The sequence below is a fragment of the Artemia franciscana genome, unplaced genomic scaffold (genome assembly GCF_032884065.1).
Source record: "Artemia franciscana unplaced genomic scaffold, ASM3288406v1 PGA_scaffold_55, whole genome shotgun sequence".
NCBI classification, from domain to species: Eukaryota; Metazoa; Arthropoda; class Branchiopoda; order Anostraca; family Artemiidae; genus Artemia; species Artemia franciscana.
The window spans coordinates 452,460-470,893 of NW_027062695.1; the positions used below are offsets into that span (position 1 = coordinate 452,460).

Below are 18,434 nucleotides of genomic sequence, written 5' to 3' on the forward strand. Positions count from 1 at the left end.
CATCAAAAGAATCGCATTTTAATGCTGATTTTAAATATATAAGTTTCATCAAGTTTAGTCTTACCCATCAAAAGTTACGAGCCTGAGAAAATTTGCCTTATTTAAGAAAATAGGGAGAAACACCCCCTAAAAGTCGTAGGGTCTTAACGAAAATGACACCATCAGTTTCAGCGTATCAGAGAACCCTACTGTAGAAGTTTCAAGCTCCTATCTACAAAAATGTGGAATTTTGTATTTTTTGCCAGAAGACAAATCACGGGTGCGTGTTTATTTGTTTTTTTTTTTTTTTTTCCCAGTGGTCATCGTATTGACCAAGTGATCCTAGAATGTCGCAAGAGGGCTCATTCTAACGGAAATGAAAAGTTCTAGTGCCCTTTTTAAGTGACCAAAAAAATTGGAGGCCATCTAGGCCCCCTCCCACGCTCATTTTTTCCCAAAGTCAACGGATCAAAATTTTGACATAGCCATTTTGTTCAGCATAGTCGAAAACCATAATAACTATATCTTTGGGGATGACTTACTCCCCCACAATCCCTGGGGGAGGGGCTGCAAGTTACAAACTTTGACCAGTGTTTCCATATAGTAATGGTTATTGGGAAGTGTACAGACGTTTTCAGGGGGGATTTTATTTTGTTTGGGGGTGGGGCTGAGGAGAGGGGGCTATGTTGGAGGATCTTTCCTTGGAGGAATATGTCATGGGGGAAGAAAAATTCAATGACAAGGGCGCAGGATTCTCTAGCATTACTATAAGAAAACAATGAAAAATAAACATGAAAACGTTTTTTTCAAATGAAAGGAAGAAGTAGCATTGAAACTTAAAACGAACAGAGATTATTACGCATATGAGGGGTTCTAAAAATACTTTAGCATAAAGAGCGAGGTATTTAGGAGGAGATAAATACCTTGCTCTTTATGCTAAAGTATTTTTAGTAATTTCAAATATTTATTCTACGGCATTTCTGATTCAGGGGTCATTCTTAAAGAATTGGGACAAAACTTAGGATTTAGTGTAAAGAGCGAGGTATTAACGAGGGTACAAACCCCCTCGTATACATAATAAAAATATAAGGTTATGAAAGTTTGTTACGTAAGTTAATTCTTAAGTTACGTATATTTTTTACTAATAAAAACGTTCGTTAAAAATTAAAGTTCTAGTTGCCTTTTTAAGTAACCGAAAAATTGGAGGGCAACTAGGCCTCCTTCTCCACCCTTTATTTCTCAATATCGTCTGATCAAAACTAAGAGAAAGCCATTTAGTCAAAAAAAGAATTAATATACAAATTTCATTTTAATAATTTATGTACGGAGAGCCAAAACCAAACATGCATTAATTCAAAAACGTTCAGAAATTAAATATAAAAAAAACTAATTTTTTTAGCTGAAAGTAAGGAGCGACATTAAAACTTAAAATGAACAGAAATTAATCCGTATATGAAATGAGTTGTCCCCTCAGCAATCCCTCGATCTTTACGCTAAAGTTTGACTCTTTGCCACAATTCTACTTTTTAAAACAATTAAAAGCTTTAGCGTAAAGAGCGAGGGATTGCGGAGGGGACAACTCATTTCATATACGGATTAATTTCTGTTCGTTTTAAGTTTTAATGTCGCTCCTTACTTTCAGCTAAAAAAATTAGTTTTTTTTTATTTAATTGTAAGTTAAGGGTGCTAGAATAGGTTTGAAAATTAACGTTAAGAAGACTAAATCGCTTAGGCTAGAAATAAATGAAGATGAAAAGGTCACGCTGGGTAACGAAAAGATCAATCAAATGGATAGTTTCACTTATCTTGTCAGTATTATCAGTAAAGACGGTGGGTGCCTTGAAAATGTTTTAAGTAGATTAGCCATGGCTCAGGGTGTTTTTTCACAATTGAAAAAAGTTGGGAAAAATAGGGAGATAAGTCAGCAAAACAAGATTAGAATATTGGAAGCCACAGTGATTACAAAGATCAAATATAGTTATGAAGTATGGTCCTTCCGAAAAATAAAGGAAGAATTACTAGATGTTTTCTAGAGAAATTGCTTACGGACTGATTTGGGTACCCGACTGACTGACCATATTTCAAACAGCAAGCTGTGCGAAAAGTGTGCTTTAATCCCGCGCTCTAGGAGTATAATGAGGGAAAGACTGAGATGGTCAGGGCACGTTCTGTGGAGGAAGGATGAGAGATTATCAAATATTGTCTTCTGGATGAACCGCCTAGGGCTAAATGGAAAGCAGGTCGTCCACGGCTAGGGTTTGGAGGATGTTGTTAAGAAAGGATCAATGGAAATGGAAACTCCTTGGGAGGGTGTAAAGAGGGAGGCTTTGAATAGACTAAGATGGAGGAGAAGCGTGCGTAGCTGTAGGCGGCTTAGCGTTGCGGTTAGTAGTGGTAGTAGAGCAAACTTTGAGAATTATAGAAAGGATTGAATTGTATTAGAGATATGACCTCTAATATGGTTAGTTTTCTAAATAGCCTTGAAAAAAGTCTGAAGGTGTATTATTCGTCTGAGTACATACTAATTTCAACTGATTTTGAAATCCTTTCGTAAATGTTTTGGGACTCCGGCACTATTTGGTGCTTGGAAAAAAAACCAGCATTAAAAGCAGACAATAGAAAGAAGGCTTAGCTTTCAATAGAGAATAATACTAAAATTTTGAAGCTAAATAATTACTTATTTATTTTGTCTCAATTGTCAGGGATCAAAAATGCATAAGATTATCAGAAAGAAGAAAATGTATACTTTTTAATGAACCCTCCTGCTTGCATGAGGAGTTCAAACTCTTTTCGAAAGTATATCTCTAGAAATAAAGCAAACCGAAATGTTCGTCAAAGCTGTTAAAAACCTTGCGGCATCCACTTTATGGAAAACTCTCTTCGCTTTATAAATGTCGTCCAAAACTGCTATAGCCCAATAAGATTTCTTGGAAACATGCAACATAGCTATTGCAAAACAATTTTATTGCGAAACAAACTCATTGCGAAACAACAAAATGCAAAACACGCAAACTACAATAGCGAAAACAAGCCTAGAATATGATTTTTTCACAGCCTATACTCTATCAACATAGTTGAACAAAATGAGATACTAACACCGTTTCTGATCTGAGGGGAACGAAAAATCGATCTGATCTGAGGGACTCAGAGGAGGTCCTCATCCGCATTGTGGATCAGACAGCGCATAAGGAAATGTTGTGAACAATGCTTTAGAGCCTTTGACGCGGAAAAAATAATAACAGCCAATAAGAATTTCGTTTTACATATAGCCTATTAACTTCAAACCTTATCCAACAGCTTTAACAGTGATAGAAACAAAATAATTCGTCCGCCTGCTTTAGTAAAAGGAAGCAACATCCTAGTACATAAATCTTTGAAGCCTTTTGTTAAAGATAAGAAAGCAAAAAGAATTTTCAGTATTTGAACTTCCAGAAACGTTTCCTTCCTCAATCTTTTACGATTACTTATTGATTTACGATTAATTATTTACCTTACTTATTACTTACGCATTAACTTTGCTTTACGTAAGTAAAACAGTTCAAAATAGGGATGAAACCTTTTTATTGACAGTGAACAGATACAAAAATTAACTGGATATTTCGAACACATATACAGCGTTCATCATCAGCAGTAAAAGGTTTTACTTTTTGTATATGTGTTCGAAATATCAAGTTAAAAATTTTATATTTGTTCACTGTTGATTAAAAGGTTTCATCCCTGTTTTGAACTGTTTTACTTTCGTCATGGAAAGGCAGTGTGGTCTTCGAAGTTATTTGCTTTACGTATTAAATTTACTTTACTTATTACTTTACTTATTTGCTTACGATTACTTATTGACTAAAATGTCATCAGTGCAAGTTTTTGGACCGTAAATACCTTCACCGTGGTTCGGCCCACTCTGCGGAACTTAGGTGCTTAGGTAACCTAAGCACCTTAGGTTACTTTAGGTTACACCTAAGGTGCTTAGGTGTCTTAGGTATTTTTTCTCTGAAGCTTAAAACCTAGCAAAAAAAAGGGAAAAAGGTATTCGAGAAAAAAATTTTAAAGGCAAATAATAGTAAGAAAAAAAAAGGATCAAAGCAAAAATGGGATTCAGTTATGCATTCTAATGAGCTAAAAACTGATCATTTAAATACAGCATTAGTTTTTTTTTAGATAACAAGAAAAGGAAAAGACAAGGTATACAGAAAAACATCTACAAAATTAAAACGTCTATATTCATATTTTCTAATTCGAATTTTCCCTTAAATTTCTAGGAAATAAAAGAATTGAATGTGATATTCCTGAGCTGTCCAGCTTTACTTTAAATATTTGTTTCCTGTATGGCACAATAATATAAGCATTAAACCATTTAAAGGGAGCTATTAATATTACCTTCTGAGCACACTATTCAACTTATGAAGAAGGTTAATCTAATTATATTTGATTACCTGTTAAATTTTTTCAGTATATGTGTGTATTCTTTGTTTTATGTTTCTTTTTTTCGTTTTCTTTCTTTTTTTTCTTCCACCAAGGGTACACTAAAAAGGTATTCTTTTCGGTTTTTTTGAAATTTTTGATTACCTTTTCGTCAGTTTTTTCTTTAGTTTGTGCATTTTTCCTTCTGTCTCTTTTTTTATTCTGTTTCTTCTTCTTTTATGCCTTTCTGACCATAAAGGAAAGTGGGGGCATATAATGACGACTTTCCTTTTATTCTTTAAATTTATCGCTGAATTAATTTTCGATAGATCAGCAGTCAGGGAGTTCAGTACAACAGCTTTTAATGTTACTTTTTGAAGCAACAAGCAACCAGGTTCTGGTGTATCTACTGATCTGTTCGCGAAGAAAATATAAACATAATAACAAAATTTTCCTGTTGTAATGGATTAAGGTCACGCAGCAAGTAGAAATAAACTAGGTATGAAAAATCGCGATTCATTTCTCTTTCTCAAAAGAAAGAAAAATACTAAATTCTTCACTTTTCGAGCAGATCTCTTCGAGGAGAAAATAGTTCCGAAAACCGGCTTGGAAAGTGAATTTCAGAATTGGAAACAATGACCATACACACAGCGAGAAATGCTGGGAAAGGCCCATAATTTGAAAAGAAAACAACTCGTTTTTCTAAGTCTTAGTGCTTTTCAAGAATCACAGGTACTTTAATCTGGAAGGTTGTGTTCAAGACCCACAGAAAAATTTAGAGCATTTACCAACAGTAAAAAATTTAGAGAAAATAGCAAGGCACTTCAACCCTTGTGCGTGTACAAAATACAGCTCGTTCCAAAATATAGCCAATCATAACATCAATAGCTTAAACTGCGAAACATTATTTGTACAATCCGTTAGATTCATCAACATTCTAGAGATCAACAAAAAAACTTTCTACTTGCAAAAACCACAAACAAACAAAATTCTAATGAGAGAATTATGACACTATTAGTAAGCCCAAATATAGGCAAAAAAAGAAAATAAAATCGGAAGCCTAAAACGACAACAGACGATTTAGCTGAGCATAACAGATCGTTGCTGTCTCTCACAGCCTAACAAAACAGTGGTATAGATTCAAACAAGAGGATTACGACACTGTTGGCAATTGTCCATATGCGGACGAAAGTGCTCAATTTGCAGAGCCATTTCAAAGAAGTCGAATTTGGACCGAACAAGCCGTGTTGCTTCACTTAGAATATCCTGAGAACTTGCATCCGGATCTGGAAATAAGAAAGAAAACAAAGTAAGTAAGAAAACAAATACAAAAAAAATATGCCAAATCAGAGTATCTAGAGTTCCAGAATCCAAGGAGAAAAAGAGGAGGGGAAGGAGTATAGCGGCCACCAAAGGTACATTATAATAAAATTAAAGTCTTCTTATCTTCGTAATGACAATGAAAATATCAGCAACTCTAAAGACTCCAACATACTATAAGCGGACAAACTGTAATTCAAGGACATTGCTTCTTACTTAAAGCGCTTAAGGGTAAAAATTTTGCTTCTATTTTCATGTTTTAATTCATTTTATCTTTTTAATAAAAATGAATGAATGAACCTGCTTTATTCCCCACTTCAAAGATACAAAATCAAAAGCGAAGTAATGAAAAAAAAAAGCATACAAGAAAAATACTAAAGCTAAACACTAACAAAGAAAATGTCGGAGGGCGTTTCATAACCAAACTATGATGAAACTTCTAAATTCTTTTTTAATGGTTATGAATTGGGCCAGTGTCTCCTATTTCTGCAATAACCATAGCATACACGCGTAATAACATTTTTGGATGCAGCCACTAAAAAATTTCCCATCTATAAATATTTTCAAATGGCACTTAAATTAATTATTTTTGGAAAAACTTGTTACCTAGACATCTGCTAACCTGGTTCGCAGACCATGATGATAAGCTTTGTAACTAAAATCGCATTCAAATTCCTTTTACTCCCACCATAAGGCCAAGTTTTAACCGTATAGCGTAGAGTCGTAATGTGTGCAGTAAGATGCCAAAAACAGCTCAAAGGTACCGCTGACTTTAGCGGTACCTTAAAAAAATAGTTAAAAAAAATAATTAAAAAAATTAAACTTAGGCTTTCTAAATAATGAAAAAAATTGTTAAACCTTTTTGGCTTCTCTATATTATTTTCTTACCTTTTGTCTTTTCACTTTTTCGTGAAGGATTGATGGGATTTTTAAAATCTAGGCTATTTGACTTTTTTTTCTATTAATTTATTCTTTTTGTGAATGACGATATAATCTGTACAATATTTTTTTTCTTTTTGTTTTAGTACTTAAATGAATCGTATGTCTTCCCCTTCATTTACGGGTCTAGGTGCCTTTGGGGAATTAATACCGTGGATTCATTGTATGCTTAAATCTTTATACAATCTATATATATCTATATATATAAAAATAAGTTGTCTGTCTGTGGATCTGTGGATCAGGTGACGTCATGTTTCTGTGTCGGCTGACGTCATGAAATTAGTTGTCGTCATTTTTGCTATGACGATGCTTAGTATATTGTAAAACACATTAATTTGGTTAATAATATACCATTTAAAACACCAAAATGAACATGCTGGAGTAGTCACTCGATGAGAGAGGGTGTCAGAACGGAGAATGAAGGTCCCAGGTTCAAATCCTGGTTAGGCTAAAAAAGGTAAAAAACTAAAAACTAAAAAAAAAACTGAAAAAACTAAAAAAAGGCAAAAACTACAAATAAAACTAAAAACTAATAAAAAAATAAAAAAAGCTAAAAAACTAAAAAAACTAAAAAACTAAAAAAACTAAAAACTAAAAAAAAACTTAAAAAAAAGGAAAAAACTGAAAAATAGAAGAGAAAAAGAAAACTAATAAAATTAAGAATAAAAATAAAAAAAAATAAAAAAGATAAAAACTAAAAAAAAAAGTAAAAAGAAAAAACGAAAAAAAACTGAAAAAGCTAAAAAAAAAAGGTAAAAACCAATAAAAACTAAAAAGAAAAAAAGGAAAAAAACTAAAAAAATTTTCATCTAAAAAACTAAAAAAAACTAAAAAAGGTAAAATCTAAAAAAACTAAAAAAGAAAAAAAAACTAAAAAAAGGAAAAAAAACTGAAAAATAAAGGAGAAAAAGAAAACTAAAAAAATATAAATAAAAAGAAAAAAACTAAAAAGAAAAAAGAAAAAAAACTAAAAAACTTATAAAAAGGTCAAAACCAATAAAAAAAAACTAAAAGGAAAAAAAGGGAAAAAATTAAAAATTTATTTCATCATATACCAATTCAAAAACGAATGTATACCGGGATGACGACCGGGACACAGGGAATATAAATGACGACCGGGATGCAGGGACACAACTACAACGGTGACGCCGGGGGCACAGGGGGGACATAAATGACGACGGGGACACAGGCAATGTTCGATTAGCAATCACCATCAACAAAGCTCAAGGGGCAACAAAGCTCACCATCAAACAAAGACAAACGGGACGCTCAAAGAGAAATTACAGACTGGAACACTGGGACACAAATGACGACCGGGATACTGGGAATATAAATGACGACCGGGACACAGGGAATTTTCCCATGGACAATTATATGTTGCATGTTCAAGAGTCGGTAAACCTGACAATCTAAATAAATGACGACACTCAAAGAGAAAGCGACCGGGACAAAAGGAATGTTCGATTAGCAATCAACAAAGCACCGGGACACAGGGAGTATAAATGACGACCAGGACATAAGTAAAAAAAAACTAAAAAAACTAAAAAGAAGGTAAAAACTACAAAAAAACTAAAAAAAAAAAAACAACTAAAAACTAATAAAAAGACTAAAAAATCTAAAAATCTAAATAAACTAAAAAAGAAAAAAAATAAAAAAGGAAAAAAATAAAGGAGAAAAACAAAACTAAAAAAACGAATGTATATACAGACCGGGACACCGGGATACAAATGACAACCGGGACACAGGGAATATAAATGACGACCGGGACACAGGGACACAACTACAACGGGGACGCCGGGGGCACAGGGGGATATAAATGACGACCGGGACACAAGGAATATAAATGACGCCCGGGACACTCAAAGAGAAATCACAGACTGGGACACCGGGACACAAATGATGACCGGGACACAGGGAATATAAATGACGACCGGGACACAGGGACATAACTACAAAGGGGACGCCGGGGTGCACAGGGGGATATATAAATGACGATGGCGACTCAGGGAATGGTCGATTAGCAATCACCATCAACAAAGCTCAAGGGCAATCCTTAGAATCATGAGGTATAGATCTGAATACGGATTGTTTTCCCATGGACCATTATATGTTGCATGTTCAAGAGTCGGTAAACCTGACAATCTATTTATATGCACAGACAATGGGACAGCAAAGAATGTTGTATATTCGCAAGTTTTACGTAGTTAAAAACATATATATATATATATATATATATATATATATATATATATATATATATCACAGGTGGGACATAGGGACACAACTACAATGGCGCGTAACGACTTACGCGCGGGGGGGGGGCTTGGGGGGGTGGGGCGAAGCGCCCTCACCAACTAGGTGTTGGGGTGGCGCTTCTATATATATCTATATATATAAAAATAAGTTGTCTGTCTGTCTGTGGATCAGGTGACGTCATGTTTCTGTGTCGGCTGACGTCATGAAATTAGTTGTCGTCATTTTTGCTTTGACGGTGACGTCATTAATGGTATTTAAGACATGCGTTCACGGAAAAATGTTTAATTGTAAAATGAATGAAGGTTCGGCGATATGTACTTCATAGTGACGCTGAAAAATAAAGAAGAAAAAAAAACTGAAAAAATGTAAAAAACTAAAAAAAACTAAAAAGAAAAAACACTCAAAGATAAATTACAGACCGGGACACAAATGACGACCGACACAGAGGGAATATAAATGACGACCAGGAACCTCAAAGAAAAATTACAGACTGGGACACCCGGACACAAATCACGACCGGGAATATAAATGACGACCGGGACGCAGGGACACAACTACAACGAGGACGCCGGGGGCACAGGTGGGATATATAATTGACGACTGAGACACAGGGATTGTTTGAATAGACACAGGGAATATAAATGACGACCGGGACACTCAAAGAGGAAATACAAACTGGGACACCAGGACACAAATGACGACCGGGACACAGGGAATATAAATGCTATTTATATGCACAGACAATGGGACAGCGAAGAATGTTGTATATTCGCATGTTTTACGTAGTTAAAAATATATATTTATATCTATCTCTATTCACAGGTGGGACACAGGGACACTGCTACAATGGCGCGTAACTAATATGGCGCGTAACGACTTACGCGCGTGGGGGGGCTTGGGGGGGCGCGAAGCGCCCCACCAACTAGGTGTTGGGGTGGCGCGAAGCGCCACCCCAACAGCTAGTCTATATATAAAAATAAGTTGTTTGTGTATTGACGTCATGTTTCTCGACTGTCGACTGACGTCATGTTTGTTTGTCGACTGACGTCATGTTTGTCGACTGTATATGACGTCATTAAGAAGAAACAGTCGAGGAAGCTGCTCAAAGAGCTAATGCCAAAATGCGTGCGGCTAATAGAGAAAGTAAGAAAAGAAAGCGTGCCGAGGAATCACAACAACAAGGTCAAAACAGGATTGCGGCTAATAGAGAAAGTATGAAAAGAAAGCGTGCCGAGGAATCACAACAACAGCGTGAAAACAGGCTTGCGTCTCAAAGAGAAATCACCAAAAGAAAGCGTGTCAAGGAATCACAAGAGCAACCTGAAACAACCTGGACAGCGAGACTCAAAACGTATCAAAACTGAAAATGATAGCGATGATGATTGGGTTTGGGATTTTTACTTGGATAAGGTCATCAATGCCTACCAGATTTTAGTTAAAAAAAACAAAGGTTCGGCAATATGTATATCATAGTGACATAAGACAAGTCAAGGTAAAACAAACCAAACAACTTGAAAGTGATACCGATGATAAAAAAAAAACGAAGTTGAAAGGACTATCATTTCCCAGTTGCAACATCTTTTCCACATAAATAATAATTTAGTGCTTCTGTTCAAAACAGCAATCGAATTGATGCCTACTGATACGCAACTATCAACGAAGTGGCAATCGTTATGGTCAGACCAGGACACCAGGACGCAAATGACAAGCAGAACACAGGGAATATAAATGACGACCGGGACACTCAAAGAGAAATTACAGACCGAGACACCGGGACACAAATGACGACCGGGACACAGGGACACAACTACAACGGGGACGCCGGAAGGGCACATGGGGGATATATAAATGACGACGGGGACACAGGGAATATTCGATTAGAAATTACCATCAACAAAGCCCAAGGGCAATCATTAGAAAAATGCGGTATAGATCTGAATACGGATTGTTTTCCCATGGACAATTATATGTTGCATGTTCAAGAGTCGATAAACCTGACAATCTATTTATAAGCACAGACAACGGGACAGCGAAGAATATTGTATATTCGCAAGTTTTACGTAGTTAAAAACATATATATATATATATATATATATATATATATATATATATATATATATATATATATATATATATATATATATATATATATATATATATATATATATATATATAAAAAATAAGTTGTCTGTCTGTCTGTGGATGTGTGGATCAGGTGACGTCACCTGAAAAAACTGGATCAGGTGACGTCAAAACTGAAAAAACTAAAAAAAGGCAAAAACTACAAAAAAAAACTAAAAACTAATAAAAAAAATAAAAAAGCTAAAAAACTAAAAAAAACTAAAAAAAGGCAAAAACTACAAAAAAAACTAAAAACTAATAAAAAAGCTAAAAAACTAAAAAAAACTAAAAAAAGGCAAAAACTACAAAAAAAACTAAAAACTAATAAAAAAAATAAAAAAGCTAAAAAACTAAAAAAACTAAAAAAAATAAAAAAAGGTAAAAAACTAAAAAACTAAAAACTAAAAAAAACTAAAAAAAAAGGAAAAAACTGAAAAATAAGCTAAAATAAAGGTAAAAACCAATAAAAAACTAAAAAAAAACTGAAAAAACTAAAAAAAGGCAAAAACTACAAAAAAAAACTAAAAACTAATAAAAAAAGTAAAAAAGCTAAAAAACTAAAAAAACTAAAAAAACTAAAAAAAGGTAAAAAACTAAAAAAAATAAAAAATAAAAAAAAACTAAAAAAAAGGAAAAAACTAAAAAAACTAAAAAAAAGGAAAAAACTACAAAAAAAACTAAAAACTAATAAAAAAAATAAAAAAGCTAAAAAACTAAAAAAACTAAAAAAACTAAAAAAAGGTAAAAAACTAAAAAAACTAAAAACTAAAAAAAACTAAAAAAAAGGAAAAAACTGAAAAATAAGCTAAAATAAAGGTAAAAACCAATAAAAAACTAAAAAAAAACTGAAAAAACTAAAAAAAGGCAAAAACTACAAAAAAAAACTAAAAACTAATAAAAAAAGTAAAAAAGCTAAAAAACTAAAAAAGCTAAAAAACTAAAAAAACTAAAAAAACTAAAAAAAGGTAAAAAACTAAAAAAAATAAAAAATAAAAAAAAACTAAAAAAAAGGAAAAAACTGAAAAATAAGCTAAAATAAAGGTAAAAACCAATAAAAAACTAAAAAGAAAAAAAGGAAAAAACTAAAAAAAATTTTCATCTAAAAAACTAAAAAAAACTAAAAAAGGTAAAAACTAGATTAAGGTAATTCGAAAAAAGAAAAATGGTAAAAAACTAAAAAAAAACTAAAAAGAAAAAACTAAAAAAAAAAATAAAAATTGAAAAAATAAAAAAAAGAAAAAACCCAAAAAGAAAAAACATAAAAAAATAAAAAAGATAAAACACTAAAAAAAACTAAAAAAGCTAAAAAACTAAAAAAAAAGAAAAAACTAAACAAACTGGGAATTGCACAAATATTTCAATATATTTTGACAATATATATAAAAATAAGTTGTCTGTCCATTACGCCAGATTATATCTTCTATATATATAAAAGAAAACAAACTAGAATGTAAAAACTGGAAATTGCATAAATATTTCGAAATATTTTGACAATAGGTTAAAGTAGATACAAATGACAACCGGGACACAGGGAATATAAATGACGACCGGGACACAGGGACACAACTACAACGGGGACGCCGGGGGCACAGGGGGATATAAATGACGACCGGGACACAAGGAATATAAATGACGCCCGGGACACTCAAAGAGAAATCACAGACTGGGACACCGGGACACAAATGATGACCGGGACACAGGGAATATAAATGACGACCTGGACACAGGGATACAACTCCAACGGGGACGCCGGGGGCACAGGGGGATATATAGATGACGACGGGGACACAGGGAATGTTCGATTAGCAATCACCATCAACAAAGCTCAAGGGCAATCGTTAGAAAAATGCGGTATAGATATGAATACGAATTGTTTTCCCATGGACAATTATTATGTTGCATGTTCAAGAGTTGGTAAACCTGACAATCTATTTATATGGACAGACAATAGGACAGCGAAGAATGTTGTATATTCGCAAGTTTTACGTAGTTAAATATATATCTATATATATAAAAATAAGTTGTCTGTGTGTGGATCTGTGGATCAGGTGACGTCATGTTTGTCCGCATATGACGTCTGAATTATTTCACACTAATACAAAAGAAGAAAAAAACTAAAAAAGGTAAAAACTACAAAAAAAACTAAAAAGAAAAAAAAACTAAAAAAGCTGAAAAACTAAAAAAAACTAAAAAAAGGTAAAAATCTAATAACTAAAAAAAAACTGAAAAAAATAAAAAAAGGCAAAAACTACAAAAAAAATAAAAACTAATAAAAAAATAAAAAAGCTAAAAAACTAAAAAAACTAAAAAAAAAAACTAAAAAAAGGTAAAAAACTAAAAAAAACTAAAAACTAAAAAAGAAAAAAACTAAAAAAAAAGGAAAAAACTGAAAAATAAAAGAGAAAAAGAAAACTAAAAAAATATGAATAAATATATATAATGACGACCAGGACATAAGTAAAAAAAAAAACTAAAAAAACTAAAAAAATGGTAAAAACTTCAAAAAAACTAAAAACTAATAAAAAAACTAAAAAATCTAAAAATCTAAATAAACTAAAAAAGAAAAAAAAGAAAAAAGGAAAAAAATAAAGGAGAAAAACAAAACTAAAAAACGAATGTATATACAGACCGGGACACCGGGATACAAATGACGACCGGGACACAGGGAATATAAATGACGACCGGGACACAGGGACACAACTACAATGGGGACGCCGGGGGGCACAGGGGGATATAAATGACGACCGGGACACAAGGAATATAAATGACGCCTGGGACACTCAAAGAGAAATCACAGACTGGAACACCGGGACACAAATGACGACCGGGAAACAGGGAATATAAATGACGACCGGGACACAGGGACATAACTACAAAGGGGACGCCGGGGTGCACAGGGGGATATATAAATGACGATGGCGACTCAGGGAATGGTCGATTAGCAATCACCATCAACAAAGCTCAAGGGCAATCATTAGAATCATGAGGTATAGATCTGAATACGGATTGTTTTCCCATGGACCACTATATGTTGCATGTTCAAGAGTCGGTAAACCTGAAAATCTATTTATATGCACAGACAATGGGACAGCAAAGAATGTTGTATATTCGCAAGTTTTACGTAGTTAAAAACATATATATATATATATATATATATATATATATATATATATATATATATATATATATATATATATATATATATATATATATATATATATATATATATATATATATATATATATATATATATCTATATTCACAGGTGGGACATAGGGACACAACTACAATGGCGCGTAACTAATATGGCGCGTAACGACTTACGCGCGCGGGTGGGCTTGGGGTGGGGGCGCGAAGCGCCCCCACCAATTAGGTGTTGGGGTGGCGCGAAGCGCCACCCCAACAGCTAGTCTATATATATAAAAATAAGTTGTCTGTCTGTCTGTGGATGTGTGGATCAGGTGACGTCACCTGAAAAAACTGGATCAGGTGACGTCAAAACTGAAAAAACTAAAAAAAGGCAAAAACTACAAAAAAAACTAAAAACTAATAAAAAAATAAAAAAGCTAAAAAACTAAAAAAACTAAAAAAAGGCAAAAACTACAAAAAAAACTAAAAACTAATAAAAAAGCTAAAAAACTAAAAAAACTAAAAAAAGGCAAAAACTACAAAAAAAACTAAAAACTAATAAAAAAATAAAAAAGCTAAAAAACTAAAAAAACTAAAAAAACTAAAAAAAGGTAAAAAACTAAAAAAACTAAAAACTAAAAAAAACTAAAAAAAAGGAAAAAACTGAAAAATAAGCTAAAATAAAGGTAAAAACCAATAAAAAACTAAAAAAAAACTGAAAAAACTAAAAAAAGGCAAAAACTACAAAAAAAAACTAAAAACTAATAAAAAAAGTAAAAAAGCTAAAAAACTAAAAAAACTAAAAAAACTAAAAAAGGTAAAAAACTAAAAAAAATAAAAAATAAAAAAAAACTAAAAAAAAGGAAAAAACTGAAAAATAAGCTAAAATAAAGGTAAAAACCAATAAAAAACTAAAAAGAAAAAAAGGAAAAAACTAAAAAAAATTTTCATCTAAAAAACTAAAAAAAACTAAAAAAGGTAAAAACTAAAAGAACTAAAAAAGAAAAAAATAAATGACGAAACTCAAAGAGAAAGCGACCAGGACAAAAGGAATGTTCGATTAGCAATCAACAAAGCACCGAGACACAGGGAGTATAAATGACGACCAGGACATAAGTAAAAAAAAAAAACTATCTATATATATAAAAATAAGTTGTCTGTGGATCTGTGGATCGTGGATCAGGTGACGTCACCTGAAAAAACTGGATCAGGTGACGTCAAAACTGAAAAAACTAAAAAAAGGCAAAAACTACAAAAAAAACTAAAAACTAATAAAAAAAATAAAAAAGCTAAAAAACTAAAAAAACTAAAAAAAGGCAAAAACTACAAAAAAAAACTAAAAACTAATAAAAAAGCTAAAAAACTAAAAAAACTAAAAAAAGGCAAAAACTACAAAAAAAAACTAAAAACTAATAAAAAAAAGCTAAAAAACTAAAAAAACTAAAAAAACTAAAAAAAGGTAAAAAACTAAAAAAACTAAAAACTAAAAAAAACTAAAAAAAAAGGAAAAAACTGAAAAATAAGCTAAAATAAAGGTAAAAACCAATAAAAAACTAAAAAAAAACTGAAAAAACTAAAAAAAGGCAAAAACTACAAAAAAACTAAAAACTAATAAAAAAAGTAAAAAAGCTAAAAAACTAAAAAAACTAAAAAAACTAAAAAAACTAAAAAAAGGTAAAAAACTAAAAAAAATAAAAAATAAAAAAAAACTAAAAAAAAAGGACAAAACTGAAAAATAAGCTAACATAAAGGTAAAAACCAATAAAAAACTAAAAAGAAAAAAAGGAAAAAACTAAAAAAAATTTTCATCTAAAAAACTAAAAAAAACTAAAAAAGGTAAAAACTAAAAGAACTAAAAAATAAAAAAAATAAATGACGACACTCAAAGAGAAAGCGACCAGGACAAAAGGAATGTTCGATTAGCAATCAACAAAGCACCGGGACACAGGGAGTATAAATGACGACCAGGACATAAGTAAAAAAAAAAATTAACAAAACTAAAAAGAAGGTAAAAACTACAAAAAAACTAAAAAGAAAAAAAAACTAAAAACTAATAAAAAAATCTAAAAATCTAAATAAACTAAAAAAGAAAAAAAAAGGAAAAAAATAAAGGAGAAAAACAAAACTAAAAAACGAATGTATATACAGACCGGTACACCGGGATACAAATGACGACCGGGACACAGGGACACAACTACAACGGGGACACCGGGGGAAACAGGGGGATATAAATGACGACCGGGACAAAAAAACTAAAAAGAAAAAAAAACTAAAAACTAATAAAAAAACTAAAAAATCTAAAAATCTAAATAAGCTAAAAAAGAAAAAAAAAGGAAAAAAATAAAGGAGAAAAACAAAACTAAAAAACGAATGTATATACAGACCGGGACACCGGGATACAAATGACGACCGGGACACAGGGAATATAAATGACGACCGGGACACAGGGACACAACTACAACGGGGACACCGGGGGAAACAGGGGGATGTAAATGACGACCGGGACACCGGGACAGGGAATGGTCGATTAGCAATCACCATCAACAAAGCTCAAGGGCAATCATTAGAATCATGAGGTATAGATCTGAATACAGATTGTTTTCCCATGGACCATTATATGTTGCATGTTCAAGAGTCGGTAAACCTGACAATCTATTTATATGCAAAGACAATGGGACAGCAAAGAATGTTGTATATTCGCAAGTTTTACGTAGTTAAAACCATATATATATATATATATATATATATATATATATATATATATATATATATATATATATATATATATATATATATATATATATATATATATATCTATATTCACAGGTGGGACATAGGGACACAACTACAATGGCGCGTAACTATTATGGCGCGTAACGACTTACGCGCGCGGGGGGGCTTGGGGGGCGCGAAGCGCCCCCACCAACTAGGTGTTGGGGTGGCGCGAAGCGCCACCCCAACAGCTAGTATATATATATATATATATATATATATATATATATATATATATATATATATATATATATATACATATCTATCTATATTCACAGGTGGGACACAGGGACACAACTACAATGGCGCGTAACTAATATGGCGCGTAAAGACTTACGCGCGCGGGGGGGATTGGGGGCGCGAAGCGCCGAACCAACAGCTAGTCTGGAATAAAAATTCTTGTCTACTCATATGTGTTTCAGTCATTAGTTGTTGCAAAGAATTTGAATATGAAACTGTGATGGCAGAACCCTCACAGAGTCATTAATTAATACCATTGATTACATCAGATCTTGACATCGATGTATAGCATTAAAAGTTATTTTCTATGACATTGATTGAACTGAGTTAAATCTAGGCGAATTGTTTAAAGATTTAGCTGCAATTTTCCGCTTAAAATTTTTCTGGAGGGCTATAAGTTTTTTTCATAGCAAAAGACTGAAAAACTTCATAGTGAAAAGAGTTACAAAATCTTTAAACGACTTAGCCAAAAACCTTTTCATAAAAAAAGAGAGAAATGAAAATAAAGATGACAAATGGGTCTATGGCCAGTAAATGAAAACGAAGAAAAACAACAAAAATCAAACGAATATTTCGCCCGTATCTAGCAATGCGTCTTCAGCGTAGAAAAAAAAACTAGAACTAAAAAATATATATAAAACTAAGATAGACTAACCTAAAATATATAATATACAATTGCTTAACATTTACAATCTGAAGCTACCTTCATCAAACCACAAAAGCAACTCAAAACACAGTTACTTACGGGCGAAATATTCGTTTGATTTTGGTTGTTTTTCTTCGTTTTCATTTACTGGTCATAGACATGTTTGTCGTCTTTATATTCATTTCTCTGTTTTTTGTTTGTTTGTTTGTCATGACTGGCCAGTTCGGCTTTAGATCATTTAACCTTTCCATGATCTTAATTAAAGCTATAGAACAAAAACTATTAGGAAAGTTATTTATTTTTTATTTATTTATTAATACCAAATACGGTAAGCTTTCAAGCTTGTCGCATTATGTCGCAGTTATGGTTAATATATAGTTAAAAATATAAGTTGGCCGGCCCCATGAAAAATCATCAACGCTTTTTAGCAGCTCTTTTACCTTTAGGTGCCTAAATTTAAAAATTTTACGAAAAGCTATTGATTTTAGATGCATTCATTATTATCAGACAATAAAAGCACTGATCATCCTGAATTAATTAAAATTAATTTAAAGCATCTTTTATATAATATGGTCCCATGGTCAGCATCACTTATTTAATTATTTCTTTGTGTTGATTTGTATTTATTTGTAGC

General features: G+C 32.1%; 1 protein-coding gene across 3 annotated transcripts in view; it reads right to left on the minus strand.

Annotated features, from left to right (window-relative positions):
- Positions 1 to 2,926: 2,926 nt before the first annotated feature.
- The window catches only part of LOC136042001 (proton-coupled zinc antiporter SLC30A2-like), a 55,576-nt gene continuing 40,068 nt past the window's right edge, over positions 2,927 to 18,434 (minus strand). For all 3 annotated transcript variants that reach the window (XM_065726833.1, XM_065726834.1, XM_065726835.1), the window contains exon 10: positions 2,927 to 5,663. In XM_065726833.1, coding sequence (XP_065582905.1) covers positions 5,518 to 5,663 — 146 coding nt within the window. In that variant the 3' untranslated portion in view covers positions 2,927 to 5,517. The remainder of the gene's footprint in view (positions 5,664 to 18,434) is intronic.